This window comes from Megalobrama amblycephala, linkage group LG2 (genome assembly GCF_018812025.1).
Source record: "Megalobrama amblycephala isolate DHTTF-2021 linkage group LG2, ASM1881202v1, whole genome shotgun sequence".
Taxonomy (NCBI): Eukaryota; Metazoa; Chordata; class Actinopteri; order Cypriniformes; family Xenocyprididae; genus Megalobrama; species Megalobrama amblycephala.
In genome coordinates, this window is record NC_063045.1 from 35,012,398 (window position 1) to 35,029,249 (window position 16,852).

The following is a 16,852-nucleotide window of genomic DNA, read 5'->3' on the forward strand; positions in this document are numbered from 1 at the left end:
CTGGCAGATTTTAGAATGTTGTCGGCAATTCTTTTGCAAGTATTACACGTTTAATCTTGTCTTGCCTGGATCTTTGGTGTAAACTCGTGAACGCCCCCCTTTTAAAAATATTGCTTCCAACGCCCCCCGATGTTCTCTGAACGCCCCCGTTGAGAAACACTAGTGTAGAGGGTTGCATGTGCACAGTGAGTTCACAGATGGACTTCATGACCCTAACATGATTTTTCCTAGTAGAATCACCCCATGCCCCTCTTCCCTTATCAGGAAACAAATTTGGGCAATATAAATGATCTGTCAACAGCATTTGCAAACATTGGATGCAAGTTTCTAGTACCTTTATCTCAGAAGAGGACACTGACTGCTGAATTCTGATCTATGAAGAGAAGGTTATCTTCATTTAATTACTGTTATTTTAATACTGATTATGTTTTACTCACTTATATGAGTGATTTCTGGTTATGAACAGAGCAATGAAGCTGTATCATAGCGTCCTGCTACTCTTCAGCTGCCAGTTCATTCACACTCTGGGTAAGCTACTAATGTGATTTGGTAACATAAAAATATACATATATTAAAATCCATTTTAAAATAATCTTTTTTTGCTATATTTTAATATAAAAGTATTTAATTCATTTTTAAAAGTGTCTATTTGTACTTATTTTGCACCATGTTTTCACAGCTTTAAACTGTGAAATGATTTGTGGCACCCTGAAGCAGATAGACGCTGGGGCAGGCTCAGTGGTTGGAGCGAACGATCAAAATGAAGTCTTCGTCCTGAATAATAACGTCTTCACAAATGTCTTTACATCTCTAAAACACTTCAGTGTTGGTCCTGCTGGTCAGTTTGGGGTGGATACAGCAAACAACATCTTCAAGGTGCGGGGGGGCAGCCTTGTGCAGATTGCAGGTGAAGAGTTACAGAAATCATAAGATATGTTTAATCTGTTATTAATGTACGTGATTTTAGTTTGGAGTCATTGTTTTAAAATCACAGTACAAATGACATCAGCTAATTGTCATTCTGGTATCACTTTATTTTACAGTCCTGTTCTGCATGTACATACTTTGTACTTATTATACTGTAGAATTTACAATAACTGGGTTATAACTAGGTACTAACCCTGAACCTACCCCTAAACATAACCTTAACCCATGTAGTTACCTTATACCTTAACCCATGTAGTTACCTTATATTACCTTAACCCATGTAGTTACCAGTACTTTCTCTATGCTTTCACTTCCTTTAATCCCTCCCTATTCTAGCTTATGCTACTCTAAGCAATGTAACTGAAACTTGTGTTGTGAGCACTTCTTGTGTCTATTTGCCTCTTCACAATGATTCGCTTGTTGTATTCCTCACTTGTAAGTCGCTTTGGATAAAAGCATCTGCAAAATGAATAAATGTAAATGTACACTGTAAGGAATGGACTGTAAAATAAAGCATAACCGTTATTCTTCCAGTTAAACTAATCTTTCATCCAAACTGTTGCTTGTACTGTTAGGCCTTCTCAAACAGGTGGATGCTGGAGGAGATCAGAATGTTGCAGGTGTCAATATGAATGATGACATATATTGTTTAAATATGTCATGATAGAATACTGGAAACAATAGAGAGTTAACGCGTTTATTGAGACGTATAAAAATGGACAGTCACTGAACGTTGAGTTCACTGGTGGCACAGGGACTGAGATGGTCAGCGTGAAGACAAGGTGCGTTGATGAGATGAAGTGTGCTGGTGAAGATGACAGAAGAATCCAGACAAAGAACGTAATCCACATAGACACCGAACAGGAACAGGAATCACGAGACTGGCACGCCGAACAGGAACAGGATGGTAGACACAGCACGGAGACATCAAACAACGATCTGACAAATGAGATGAGATATGAGTGAGTATATATAGGGTGAGCAAATGAGCTGCAGCTGGTGCTGTGATAGGTGTCAGCTGGAAGCGCTGATCATCCAAGTGGCTCGGGCACGCCCACAAACACACACACACACACACAACAACAACAGTGACACGAGACAAGCAGGAAACAATGCATTCAAATACCGTGACAGTACCCCTCCTCCTAGGAACGCCTCCTGGCGTTCCCCGACTCCCTTACCTGTCGATTGTAATCATCGATAAGGGAGTGATCCAGAATGTCTCTGGCAGGTACCCAACTTCTCTCCTCCGGACCGTAACCTTCCCAGTCCACCAAGTACTGAAATCCGCGTCCCCTCCGTCTAGCATCCAGAATGTGATTAACCGAATAGGTGGGTTCCCCATCTACGAGTCGCGGCGGTGGGGGAACCGGGGCTGGCGGATTAATTCCTGAAACACGGGTTTTACTTTGGATACATGAAAGACGGGATGAATCCTCCTGTACGCTGGAGGGAGTTTGAGGCGGACTGCCACCGGACTAATGATCTTGGTGACAGTAAACGGACCAATAAATTTGGGAGCAAGTTTATTAGACACGGAGCGGAGAGGAATGTTCTTGGTAGAAAGCCACACCTTTTGACCAACGACGTATACGGGAGGCTTAGACCGGTGGCGATCGGCTTTGGCCTTGGTGCGCTCCCTCACCTGGAGAAGAGTCTCTCGGGCTCTAGTCCAGGTGCGGTGACACCTCTGGACGAAGGCGTGAGCGGAGGGGACCGCGACCTCGGATTCCAGACTAGGAAAAATGGATGGCTGGTAACCTACACTACACTCAAACGGAGATAGGCCCGTGGACGACACTGGCAACGTATTGTGGGCGTACTCCACCATAGAGAGTTGCTGGCTCCACGAGGAAGGATTCTTAGAGACCAAACATCGCAACGTTCTTTCCAAATCTTGGTTGGCTCTCTCAGTTTGGCCATTGCTCTGGGGATGAAACCCTGAGGACAGACTGACAGTCGCTCCTAACAACTTACAAAATTCTTGCCAAAATTTAGATACAAACTGGGGTCCTCTGTCGGAAACCACGTCTGTCGGGAGGCCATGTAAGCGAAAGACGTGATTCACGACTACCAACGCTGTCTCCTTGGCTGATGGCAATTTGGGCAAGGGAATGAAATGGGCCGCCTTCGAGAATCGGTCCACCACGGTTAAAACTACCGTGTAACCCTGAGAGAGCGGAAGGGCGGTGATAAAATCTAGTGCGATATGGGACCAGGGTCTCGAAGGGACAGGCAGCGGTTGGAGTAGCCCATCAGGAGGACGATTGGAAGTCTTACCAGTGGCACAAACTGAGCAAGCCAAAACAAAACTGTGAACATCACGAGCCATAAGTGGCCACCAGAATCGTTGCTTGACTAGAAATTTAGTGCGTTTAACTCCTGGATGACAAGCCACATCAGAACAATGTCCCCACTGGATGACCATGGACCGTAATCCCTCCGGCACGAATAACCGGTTCGGTGGGCACCCGGGCGGAGGCGTTACCCCTTCTAAGGCCGTCTTGACCTTCGATTCGACCTCCCATGTGAGTGTGGAAACAACTAGAGTCTCCGGAAAAATGTACTCGGGAGTAGACGGGCGCTCGGAACGATCAAAAATGCGCGACAATGAATCGGGTTTGATGTTTTTGGAACCCGGGCAGGTACGAGAGAGTAAAATCAAAACGACCGAAAAAAAGTGCCCACCGAGCCTGCCTGGAGTTCAATCTTTTAGCGGTTCTGATATATTCCAAATTCTTGTGGTCGGTCCATACGATAAAAGGTACCCCTGAACCTTCTAACCAGTGACGCCACTCATCCAATGCAAGCTTGACCGCCAGCAACTCTCGGTTACCAATGTCGTAATTACGTTCAGCAGGAGATAACCGATGAGAAAAAAAAACGCGCAAGGGTGCATCTTGTCGTCTGTGGGAGAACGCTGGGATAACACCGCCCCTACCCCCACCTCTGACGCATCGACCTCCACCACGAACTGCCGTGATGGATCAGGGGCAACGAGAATAGGGGCTGAAACAAAGCAACCTTTCAGTTTGGCAAACACAGCCTCGGCTGTGTCTGACCACCTGAACGTAGTTCTGGGGGAGGTCAAGGCAATCAGAGGCGCGGCTAGTTGGCTGAAATTGCGAATAAAACGCCGGTAGAAATTGGCGAATCCCAGAAACCTCTGTAGGGCCTTACGGGAATCCGGACTTGGCCAATCCACCACAGCCTTAACCTTCTCGGGATCCATGCGTACTCCCTCAGTCGACACAATGTACCCTAGAAAAGGAACAGACTGTGCATGAAACACGCATTTCTCCGCCTTGACAAAAAGCCCATTCACTAGCAACCTCTGAAGCACTCGTCGGACGTGCTGCACATGTTCCTGGAGAGAAGAAGAAAAAATCAATATGTCATCCAGGTAGACATATATGAACTGGTCGACCATATCTCGCAGCACGTCGTTGACGAGTGCCTGGAAAACCGCGGGGGAGTTGGAAAGCCCAAACGGCATAACCAAGTATTCAAAGTGCCCCCTAGGGGTGTTAAAAGCGGTCTTCCATTCATCCCCCTCCCTGATGCGGACCAAATGATAAGCATTACGTAAATCCAATTTTGTGAAAATTGACGCTCCCTGCAACCTCTCGAATGCTGAAGACATCAACGGCAAAGGGTAAGTATTCTTTACCGTGATGTTGTTCAGTCCCCGGTAATCAATACAAGGTCGCAGAGATCCGTCCTTCTTCCCCACAAAAAAGAACCCCGCCCCCGCTGGAGAAGAGGAAGGGCGGATGAACCTAGATGCCAGTGAATCAGAAATATATTTCTCCATAGCCTCCCTTTCCGGAACAGAAAGTGAATATAACTTGCCTTTAGGCGGAGATTTACCTGGCACTAAATCTATGGCACAGTCATAGGGACGATGCGGAGGGAGAGAAGCAGCCCGAGACTTACTGAACACCTCCTTCAGGTCGTGGTACTCCGCGGGCACGTTAGATAAATCCACTGTTTCCTCCTGAAAAACAGAAACAGAGACAGACGGACATGCAGACACAAGACACGACTCATGACACTTATTGCTCCAAGCCCCGATGGACTTCTGGAACCAGTCCACCTTGGGGTTGTGTTGAACTAGCCAGGGATGACCAAGGACGATGGGTGCAAGAGGAGAGTCCAAAATAAGAAAAGATATGATCTCGGAGTGGTTGCCTGATGTGATGAGGGTGAGGTCTTCAGTGGTGCGTGAGATGGTGGGGAGTTCTTGACCATTAAGAGCGTGTACTGCAATCTTGTTAGTGAGGGATTTGAGGGGAATTTGAAGTTTCAGTGCGAATGCATAATCCATAAAATTACCTTCGGCCCCGGAGTCCAGAAGTGCTCGACAGTCGTGAATGTGATTAGACCATCTCAATCTTACCGGGAGGAGCGTAGATGTGGATGAGGTCTTCTCGGCGGAGATCCCACCCGATAGTAGCCTCATACTTACTACCGGGCTTGACCTTTTACCGGACAGTTGTAAGCGTAGTGGCCAGCTCCCCCGCAGTAGAGGCAAAGGCCCTGGGATCTCCGCCTCTCCCTCTCCTCCCGGGAAAGCCGAGCTCGCCCTACCTGCATGGGTTCGTGATCTTGAACGGGGCTGACCGCATCCCCACCGCTGGATCGTGAACTCTCAATTCCTCCAGAAACATGGCTGGGTAGGACTCGTCGCTCGACCCTGGTCAGTCGAGCATCCACTCTCAAAGCCAGTTCAATCAGTCCGTTAAGTGATGTGGGAAGATCCAAAGCATAAATCTCCTTGTGGATGCGGTCAGCCAACCCATGCAGGAACATGTCCCACTGCGCCTCCTCGTTCCATTGACACTCTGCCGCTAAAGTCCGAAACTCAATGGAAAAGTCAGAAACCGACCTCTCTCCCTGACGTAGCTCCGCCAGCATTCTGGCCGCTTCTCTCCCGGCAACCGCGCGGTCGAACACGCGTTTCATCTCAGCGGCGAGTGTCTGGAACGAGGCGCAGCACGGATCTTGGTTCTCCCACACCGCCGTTCCCCATAGCGCCGCCCTCCCAGTCAGTAGAGTCAGCACAAAAGCGACCTTGGCACGTTCTGTGTTGAAAGTTCTGGGTTGAAGAGAAAAATGCATAGAACATCGTGTGAGAAAAGATCTGCAGTAACTGGGTTCACCTGCATATGATTCAGGAACTGGTAGTCGGGGCTCCAGCTGGGCGACGCTTTCTGGTGGTGTGGGGAGAACGGCCGGTGTGGGTGGCGCAGTGGGAGCACGTAGAAGTTGGAGTTGTTGGGTGAGCTCGGACACCTGCGCCACCAATGCTTGGACAGCACGACCCGTGTCGTTCAGGTTCTTCTCCTGTGAATCCATTCTATGAAGACTGCTGTTGATAAAATCTTCCAGCGCTGAAGATGGATTACTCGCTGCTTCCATGCTTTGGTCAGATCGTTCTGTCATGATAGAATACTGGAAACAATAGCGAGTTAACACGTTTATTGAGACGTATAAAAATGGACAGTCACTGAACGTTGAGTTCACTGGTGGCACAGGGACTGAGATGGTCAGCGTGAAGACAAGGTGCGTTGATGAGATGAAGTGTGCTGGTGAAGATGACAGAAGAATCCAGACAAAGAACGTAATCCACATAGACACCGAACAGGAACAGGAATCACGAGACTGGCACGCCGAACAGGAACAGGATGGTAGACACAGCACGGAGACATCAAACAACGATCTAACAAATGAGATGAGATATGAGTGAGTATATATAGGGTGAGCAAATGAGCTGCAGCTGGTGCTGTGATAGGTGTCAGCTGGAAGCGCTGATCATCCAAGTGGCTCGGGCACACCCACAAACACACACACACACACAACAACAGTGACACGAGACAAGCAGGAAACAATGCATTCAAATACCGTGACAAAATATGGATGCTAACAACAATTTGCCATCCAACTCTGTTCCTTGGGCTCAACTTGGTGGAAAGCTGAAGTATTACAGCTGTGGCCCGTACAGCTGTTGGGGAGTGAGCAGTGATGACCTAATCTGGATCATGAAGGTAATGTCACATTGTTAAATACAGGGGCTTGAGTACAAGTTCAAATACACCAGGTTTTTAAAAGTACAACAATAAAGTAAACATCACGCAAACATTTTCTGACATAACTAAAGAAATAAAGAAACTGGTGTGGAAGCAGCAAACAATTTTTTGATGTGATGATAGCACGTCCTGATATTGCTGAGTTAGATGCGTTTCTGGGTCAACATATTTAGTCTGAAAATTTAGTCTTAACCCTATTCCTACCCCTAAACCTAACCCTATCCATAAGTTATCCCAAAAATCAGAGGGAAATGATAGATGAATAACACTGATGTAGAAGCACCAATTCATGATTTTAAGCCTAAACTTTAATAATAATAATAATAATAATAAGTTTTATTTATATAGCGCCTTTCCAGAGCTCAAGGACGCTTTACAGTGAACAATTAACAGGGAAGAGATAATACAAGTAGACATTGATGAGAAACAATAATGGAAGTATACAGAAAAATAGAGTCAAGTACAAAATTACAAAACAGAACTTAAGAGACATAACATTCAGAGAAATAATAGTAATAATGCAGAGTAATCAATTAATCAAATCAGGGGTATAACATTCAGAAAACAGGTGAGTTTTGAGTAATGATTTAAATTCAGAGATATTATTGACACAACAGAGTGAGCGTGGGAGAGAATTCCAGAGTTTGGGTGCAATAACACTGAATGATCTGCCCCCCATTGAAGAGAGGCGATGCCGAGGGACAACTAGAAGGCCAGAGTCAGAGGAACGTAGTGAGCGAGTTGGAGTATAGGGGACGAGCATATTACAGAGATAAGGGGGAGCCAAACCATGCAAAGATTTAAAAGTGAGCAGAAGAATTTTGAATTTAATACGGTAGGCAACTGGAAGCCAGTGGAGATCATACAAAATTGGGGTGATGTGAGCAGAACGCTTGGTATGGGTGAGTATTCTAGCAGCAGAGTTTTGAATGTATTGTAATCTGGAAATGGAGCTGGCAGGTAGACCAATGAAGAGGGCATTACAGTAATCAAGGCGTGATGAGACAAATGCATGGATGACAGTTTCGGCATCTTTGGTACTGATGAAGGGATGGAGTTGGGCAATGCGACGTATGAAGAATGCAGATTTGGTTATAGAGGAAATATGAGACTGAAAGGAAAGGGTGGAGTCAATGATTACACCTACATTTTTTAACAGTATTTGATGTTTTGTTTACATAAACTGTAAACTTGTCCCTCAAATCTGATTGGTTGATTTGAATGTTGTTCCAGGATCAACAAAAATGTTGACCCAGGAACATGTTGAACTCAGCAATATCAGGTTATGCGTGACGATACAGCTAACTGGTTTGTGTCACTTTCGGTCTTGTGCAGGGTGTGTCTGGTAATGCCTGTTCCGGGTCCGGCTCCTTTGTGAATATTCCTGGACGTCTGTCCATGATTGAAGTAGCAACTGATGGCAGTGTCTTTGGTGTCAGTGCTCAAGGGGTCTTATTCCAAAGGTGAACTGAACAGTCATCATTTAATAAAACTTTTTATGAACAAAATGATGAATTTTTCAAGAATAACTTTCACATATAAATCAAATACTGCATTCAAGAAACCATAATTTTGCAGAACTGGCGTCTCTCAGTCCAACCCCGATGGCACAGACTGGTTATCGATTGTTGCCTGTCCCAATGGCCACAAGCATGTGAGCTTTGACCTGGGATTGCTGTGGGTCGTCTGTGTTGATGGCTCCATCCGCAGGTGTACTTTATAGTCTGTCAAGCATCACTGCAGGAACAGAGGAGCTCAATCATTAACAGAAATCTCAGATATTATTAACAGAAAATTATAAAAGCTTGATTAATCCTAATCTTTCTTTTCTTGTCTTTTTCTTGCTGCTGAATCAATAAAGCACTATGATAGCATCTTATCAGCGTTGCGTTTCTTGAATCATTTAGTCCAGTACTGAAGGTCCAGCATTACAGTGGAATTTACACTATTAAAGCTGAAATTATTATTAAAGTGATTATTAAATTATTAAAGTTATTATTAAATGTGACCTGATCCAGCAAAATGAGTCACAGTGACCCAAATTTCATGTATCAATGGAAAGATGAGACAATAAGCTTTAAAATGATATCCTAGTCAAAGTCATACCTTGAATGGTTTTAAAGATATACCCATTTGAATTATGGTTGTCTGCCCTCTTTTTCCAATTGAAAACCTGAGAAAATCTTTTTTTAAAGTTTTTTGCCCGTTTTTTGTTGATATCTTTCAAAATCCATTGCATTTAAAGGGATAAACTATTTATTTTACAGCTTAATTTGACCAAAGACATGTATATATATATATAAATGCTATTAAACCAGGCTGAAGCTCAAATTATTTTAAAGTATTTATTTGAATTAATATTTTACAAGGCACTTATAAAATCAGAAAGATTGAACAGAGGTGCTAGTGTTACATTTTTGCTTGAGAGAGAGGGTGTGTGTGTGTGTGTGTGTGTGTGTGTGTGTGTGTGTGAGTGAGTGAGTGAGTGAGTGTGTGAGAGAGAGAGAGAGAGAGAGAGAGAGAGAGAGAGAGAGATGCTGCGTCCCATTTCGGCTACTTATACTACGCCCTAAAAGTATGTACTCTTTCTGTGAACAAAAAGTACTTACTTTTGAGTGTGTAGCAAAAGAGTAGACAAGCTTTGGGACATACTATCACGTCATACAATCGCGTCTTTGCTCTCTGTCGCATCCTGTCACCGTAAACTGACCTGTCAATCATACATCCTCCACATTTCATTTAGCTAATTTCCTGCCATATCGGAGAGAAATTCAGTACAATGTTGATCTGCAATCGCGGGTCTTTCATGAGGAGAACTCTCCTCATATTAATGCATAATGATACATTTAAAAGTTAATTGCCAATCGGATCTTTATAAAAGTCCACATTGGTATTTACAGATGAAAAATAACACAGATAACAATAAATAAATATTTTCTATCAATTTGAACCGATTATTAGTCACTCAAACCTCTCAGCGTCGATCGCGCATATTCGCCATGTTTTGTAGTTTTTTTTAACACTTTTTACTCGTGTTTGTAGTTCTGAACTGAATCCTCGACCAACGCGCAATGGGTTGTGGGCAATATTAGCCTTTATAGACAAATCCGGCGAAACACGGAAGTAAAGCAGCGCCGCCATTACTGCGTGCCTTGCTGCTAAGGAAGTAGCAGAAGTAGCGTGTTGGTCCCGTAGGCTGTAGCAGATGTTAGCTATATAGTTTTTTAGTACCTATGCTGTCCAGTGATGCCGGGCAGAGCGTGTTGTGTGGTTGGTTGTTTTAACAACAGCACAAAACTACAAGCCTGGAATAAAACCGTTTGTGTAATCCACGAAGCTTTGTTGCACATTGACTGCCCATGTTTACGGCCATACGGATTGCACAGAGTTCCTGGTCGAGCGGAGGACCAAGATGTGCGTCAAAAGTGGATGAAACACATAACCGAGATGGCTCATCGCATGCCAGATGATTAATAAAATAATCTTGAATACCTATAAGAACATGTATTTTATTGCTACAACTGGTCGTGGCTAAGGCCATCCTTAAAAATATTTTGGTTTGCCCTAACAGCCCAAAAAATAAAAAATGGTCGGTAGGTCGTAAAAAATGTAAAAAACTTTTTTTTTTATTGCATCACATTAAGTGTATTGTGATTGTCAAAACATTTTAGTAACTAAGCTGAATTTTATTAGGTTTAGTGACATGTTACAATGTTTACATGGTAGGCTACAATTTCTGGTAAGTTACACTTTTTTATTATTTTTATTCAATTATTATTATTATTTAATTATTATTGTGATTTGATTTAATATTGACTCATTTGGATAAATATTAGCTAGGCTACACAAGGTAGGCATTAATTTTTCTCAAGAAAAAAACAACTCACCTAACTTAATGCTGTAAACATACAGAGAGCCCTATCAGCTGGCAGTATTATTTAAAAATAACAATTTAAATATAATGCATTTTTTATTATAATAACAACTTTATTTAATGATATAAGTAAAAATATAATAAAGATGTAATACAGTACACATATCAGCCAAAACAGGTTCTGTGTGAGGGGCTGCTAGCTGACAGCGTTCGGTCATTTCTGAGAGATTTACCTCAGACGAAGGTAAGTGTGAATACATAAATCCATTTTGAAAAACATGTTTACAAGAACATAACATTATACGTCGTTTGGTGTTGTAATATTTTTTAATCTGTATTTCTGGCATGTCACATTTACAAGCACCAAAACGGTATTTATTGTTTGAATTTCGTAATAAAATTGACAGAATCTGAGAGCTAAGATTTTTTTCTATCATAAGTACCCTGCTCTGTCTAGTCTGTCGGTCTCTGTGTCCTCTTTACTTCGCGATTTTTCTGTGCGTGAGAAAATGGATGTGTGGCGTGAGAGCGTGTGAAAAGCGTCAATTGCGTGTGTCTCACATTTTATTGCATTTGTATTAGCTGTTTGAAGAGTAAAAAAAAATCCGTGGGTCTTAACGCAATTACAATCGGCAAGTCGGTCGGACTAAAAGGGGAAAAAATAATTAATTGGGTCGGTCCTAAATTGAAATCGGGTTATGGCAAACAAGAATATTTTTAAGGATGGCCTAATAATTATTTGAAACTTAAGCTTGTGAACATATTAGCAACACAGCTAGTAATGACAGCGTTCGGTTTTATTGTTGTCATCAATTAATACACTTCTTAATTACATTACATTACATTTTTACATTATTACATTATGTTGTCAATAAATTACCTTTATCGGTAAGTTTTGGCCACTGCCTGACATCATCTACCCATGTTCCCTTTCACCAGACATTTTCTTTAATGAGCAGGATGAACTTTAATTGAAATGTCATTAGAGGGCACCGGCAAGTGTCACACCGTCACACTTCGCAGGCACGCAGTAATGGCGGCAGGCAAGATGGCGGCGCCCATAGAGTTCGCGGCGGATTTGTGTATAGTGTGCACGGATCCACACTTCAAAAATCTACCGGAAATAGTAGACCATCCGGGGACTTTTGGCATACTCTTTTCAACATACTATGCTTTGGGACACACTTATTTTAATCTCACATACTATTTAGGATGGATAGTAGCCTATGGACATTGGGATGCTGGGAGAGAGAGAGAAAGTGAGAGAGGCCATAGACTAGGGTGACCAGACGTCCCCGTTTTCCGGGGACAGTCCCGGTTTTTGGTGCTCCGTCCCCGACTGGAGCTGTCCCCGGAAATGTCCCCGTTTTATATCTCGTTCAAAATAATCCGCGAATACATTGCAAAAAAGTCTGGCAGCATACAGCATAGAGGTTTCTTAATAGTGTTGTTAAAATATATATTTTTTTTCTAAACATATCTCTCTATTAAAATATGTTAAACAGTTCAATCCCGCTTATCTACTCGCTCAGAGCAGCAGCAGGCCTTGAGACTCTCGTTCGGTCCGGTTGAAGGGTTTTTGTTATGATATAATAACTGATATGACAACTTTAGCACATTTATCAGCTATACATTCATTCAGTGTTTCCCATTAATGACCCTGTGCGCCGTAGGGGTGTAAATCGGACAGTTCATCACGATTCGATACAATATCGATTCTCATAGCCAGCGATTCGATATTTTCCGATACCTCAAAAAGTTCTGCGATACGATTACGATACGATTAGATTCGATTAATATCTCGATATTTTGAGCCTATTTTACACAACCAGTTAAATTTTTATTAACTCACAACTGCAACCAAAATATATAACAGACATTTATTTCAAAATTTCACATCCTGAACCCTGATTGGGTCATCCACAAATAAAAAAATCACACAGTAATCTAATGACAGCTTATGACATGACAACAGTCAAGAAAGTATTTTAGTACTGTGCTAAAATGTGTAATGTCAAAAAACTGATAAACAAGGAATACATACACACACACATAATTAAAAGACATTTCTTTTATATGTATAGCGCAGGTTTTTAATGAAGCAACAACATATTATAGGTAGGACAAAACAAGACAGGCTATTAATATTCTTTCATTGTGCAAATTTATTATAAAGGCTCCAATACAGAGCGGCACAAAGCACTTATGCGCATCCCGTGTGCAGAATGATGTGCTTGAAGCAACACAGAGTAACAGCGCGCGGCGCTCTTTTATGCGGCAGTTTATTGACCATATTCTTTTAACAGTTTTAATTTCAGTTACTGTGTGTGTGAAGAACGATTCATAGCACTCTATTCTCCAGTGTTGTGATCTAACGGACACTGTTTGAGATGTGTGCGCACTGCTTTTTGCAAGGCTTTAAAAACAAGAAAATTATAAACTTTCGTGAAGATTTAGCACTGGCCCGATCAGCCAGTGACAGTTCCATCTACTGTCCCGAGTATCTTTCACAAGTTCTGAAAAGTAGTTTAAATGAGAATGCACGCGTTGGCGATAATGCATACAATATTTTTTTTCAGGATTATTTGATGAATAGAAAGTTCAAAAGAACAGTGTTTATCTGAAATCTAATCTTTTGTAACATTATAAATGTCTTTACTGCCACTTTTGATTGATTTAATGCATCCTTGCTGAATAAAAGTATTCATTTCTTTAATTTCTTTTCAAAAAAATAAAAATAAAAATTCTTACTGACCCCAAACTTTTGAACGGTAGTGTATAATGCTACAGAAGCTTTGTATTTCAGATAAATGCTGTTCTTTTGAACTTTCTATTCATCAAGGAATCCTGAAAAAAAAGTACAAAACTGTTTTCAACATTGAAAATAATCATAAATGTTTATTGAGCAGCAAATCAGCATATTAGAATGATTTCTGAAGGATCATGTGACACTGAAGACTGGAGTAACGATGCTGAAAATTCAGCTTTGCATCACAGAAATAAATTACTTTGTCAAATATATTTAAATAGTACACAGTTATTTTAAATTGTAATAATATTTTACAATATTACTGTTTTTTACTGTATTTTTAATTAAATAAATGTAGCCTTGGTGAGCAGACGAAACTTCTTTTAAAAACATTAAAAATCTTAGTGGTTCCAAACTTTTGTATATCGATGTATTGTTACACCCCTAGTGCGCCGCCATCGTTTCATAATGAACCGAAAATTTAAAATATAAATCGTCTCTACGTTGTATTTTTCCAACGAACGTTGTGCCTTTATAAAACAGCAAAATACAGTGATTAAGTATATATATATATATATATATATATACAGTCTGTGTTGTGTGTTTTAAAGAGAAGAGTGCACTTTGCTCATGCGATCAGCTGGCGATTTGGTGATCAAAATTAAAGCTCAAGAATTTATCTTAGAAATCGGCTACAAACTAGTATTTTAATTTATAGGTTGTGTAATGTAGCCTAACCAAAAAAAATAAAAAATAAATAAATATATATATTTAAATATATATATTATATAAAATATATATATTACAATAGCCGATATGGATATTGTCATGAATAATTATATAGCTAAGCCTAAAACATTATTATATTATTATTTTATTGTAATAATTGTTTGGCATCCTAAAACACCTAAAACGATGTAGACTTTATATCACAACTAAAAAGATGTTTGAACCCTCTTTAATGTCCAGGTACAAGTTAATGCTGTTTCTTTGTTCAATGTGCACACTGTACACTGTAAATTCTAACAAGTTCAGTTTACTTAAAAAAAGTTTGGAAACCGATTGCCTTATTTTTGCAACGCAAACTTAAAGGGAAAACTGAAGTTAAGTTAATAATCTATTAAAAGTAAAGAAATCTAACTCTTCCCAAGTAAATTAAGTAATAAATATCAAGTTAGTTTAATGTCAATTCTAGTAAACATACTCTAGAATATTTACTAATCTTACTTAAGATTTAATAGTAAGATTACACGAGAAATTCCATTTAACTAACAGTGTTATATTGTGTTCTGCAAACATAAATACTATTATTCTCAACATGGCTTTAATCTGCCATTTTATGCTACGTAGACTTAAAAAACTATGTGCAATCGGTTTCCACATTTTCTTCAAGTAAAGTGAAAGAAGAATAGTATGTTGTACTGACAAAAGCTTTGTTAGTATAGTTCACTTACAAGTGCCCAACCAAAGAGTAGTTTTACGCCCCTGTTGTTCCTCATGCGTCCAGTAGGGGGAGGCTGTATATTAGTATATGAGCCTAGTCATCAGAACAGCAGACCATATCTGTATGATAGCAGCAGACCTTTTTTGAAGCGATACGAATTGAGGTATTTAAATAATCTCCTAAAGTTATTGTTGTTGATTGTATTGTAATGATGCAACATTTATTATTTATAAATGATTGATGCGATATCAATTCAAAAGATGGGTCAATAATTTATTTTGAGAGGCAAAAGTTCTTGATTGAGTCAGATGTTCTGTCTGACTCAAACTTAGCTAACCACGTGTAGGTTAAGCTGCCCTTAGTCTTCTCTTTACCCGCTCTGTCTCACTCACTTTTAAAATTAATTACATTTTTATTTTTATCTTGTTGTCTGTCTTTAGCTTGCGTGACATGGCTTCTTCTGGTAAGACCCTGTTTACTCCTTGCATTTAAACATACTCCACATGGTTTCTGGAGCACATTAGAGTGGATAATCACAAATGTGTGATTTTTTTTTTTTTTTTTTTTTTTTTTTTTTTTGACAGTCTATGATGTGAACACACAAAATACACATTTATAATAGGCATGTATGTATGCAAATCTCTAAGTCTCTGCACAAGTTGAACTGCACTCTCACTGAAGTATTTTGTCAAATAATACAAACATAGGTCATGCATGATAAAACCCACATTAAAAACTTTGGTCTCATATGGTTTGAATGTAGATTTTGATTTGAGTTGTTTCTTATAAATGAGATGATCTAATTCTCTAATGTATATCTTAATATACAGTTTTCTTAAAATAGCTTACTGATCTGGACAAATGTATGTGCACATAATGTGTGTTTTATCATACTCTGTCTTTAGTTCTTTAACTTGAATCTCATAAAGGTGTGTGTTTGCTTTAGCTACTTAAGAAAATTAAAATCTCTCTTTCTAAACAAGTATAAACTAAAAACACCCATCTCTTTCTCTCTTCAGGGGAAGAAATAATATCTGTACAGAGAGGTTGCAACTTACCTGCGCTTAACAGATGCACCTCCTGCTGTTCCCTATTTCACTGTCCTTTCTGTAATTCTGATTTTTTCAAGCCCTCAAAGAAAAGTAAAGTACAAACTCATCTTAAGCTTCACTTTTCTAGGGCAGTCGTCCATGAAGGTAGCGTCATTTATGATTGATTTTTATTTTATTTTTTTTTCTAAAAATGTAATGAATGTTAATGTTAAATGGATGCATGATTGATGTTTTAGTTTACTCAAATTTACTCATGTCAGCATTGTCACGGCACATTGCATAAAATTTTAACAAATAAGTTGTGCTGTGTCTTTCTCTGAAATGCAAGAAAAGGAGTGATTTTTGTTTTGTTTTTCTTTTTTCTTTCAGATTATACAATCCACCGGTGTGGTCTAGGTTGTGTGTCACAATTACACTACCATTGTGTATATTGTTACTCAATAAAAATCCGACGTGACAACTTTGTGGCCCACTTGAAAGGCTGTAAGACTGCTAGTAAATTAACCACCATTCCTGATGTGGCTCCCTTAACTGCCAGTACATCGACGACCATTCCTGATGTGGCTCCCCTGCCTTCCAGTACATCGACGACCATTCCTGACCTGCCTCCCTTAACTGCTAGTAGGTCCTTCATAAAATCACAACCACGAAACTCCCCTGCCTTCCAGCATAGTTGTTAAAGCAAATTGACCTCATTGTCCCCTGCCTTCGACATCG

The 16,852-nt window shown here is 40.5% G+C and overlaps 2 protein-coding genes across 2 annotated transcripts; both read left to right on the forward strand.

Moving 5' to 3' along the window:
* The first annotated feature begins 300 nt into the window (after positions 1 to 300).
* Positions 301 to 8,895, forward strand: LOC125256790 (fish-egg lectin-like). Its single transcript, XM_048173006.1, has 7 exons — positions 301 to 386; positions 467 to 528; positions 680 to 907; positions 1,503 to 1,580; positions 6,841 to 6,974; positions 8,352 to 8,479; positions 8,595 to 8,895. The coding sequence occupies exons 1-7, from the start codon at positions 376 to 378 to the stop codon at positions 8,737 to 8,739; spliced, it is 786 nt and encodes a 261-aa protein (XP_048028963.1). The 5' UTR covers positions 301 to 375; the 3' UTR covers positions 8,740 to 8,895.
* A 5,709-nt stretch (positions 8,896 to 14,604) lies between these two features.
* LOC125262681 lies at positions 14,605 to 16,815 on the forward strand. Its single transcript, XM_048181500.1, has 4 exons — positions 14,605 to 15,246; positions 15,524 to 15,546; positions 16,103 to 16,279; positions 16,505 to 16,815. The coding sequence occupies exons 1-4, from the start codon at positions 15,137 to 15,139 to the stop codon at positions 16,813 to 16,815; spliced, it is 621 nt and encodes a 206-aa protein (XP_048037457.1). The 5' UTR covers positions 14,605 to 15,136.
* The last annotated feature ends 37 nt before the right edge of the window (positions 16,816 to 16,852 follow it).

Excerpts from the sequence above, each read along its gene's own strand:
- LOC125256790 (XM_048173006.1), top strand. Across the intron at positions 1,581-6,840 it reads TGATGACATATATTGTTTAA|ATATGGATGCTAACAACAAT; the intron begins ATATGTCATGAT and ends TACCGTGACAAA. Across the intron at positions 6,975-8,351 it reads ACCTAATCTGGATCATGAAG|GGTGTGTCTGGTAATGCCTG; the intron begins GTAATGTCACAT and ends GGTCTTGTGCAG.
- LOC125262681 (XM_048181500.1), top strand. The coding sequence starts at position 15,137 with ATGCGTCCAGTAGGGGGAGGCTGTATATTAGTATATGAGCCTAGTCAT. Across the intron at positions 15,247-15,523 it reads TTGAAGCGATACGAATTGAG|CTTGCGTGACATGGCTTCTT; the intron begins GTATTTAAATAA and ends GTCTGTCTTTAG. Across the intron at positions 15,547-16,102 it reads GCGTGACATGGCTTCTTCTG|GGGAAGAAATAATATCTGTA; the intron begins GTAAGACCCTGT and ends TTCTCTCTTCAG.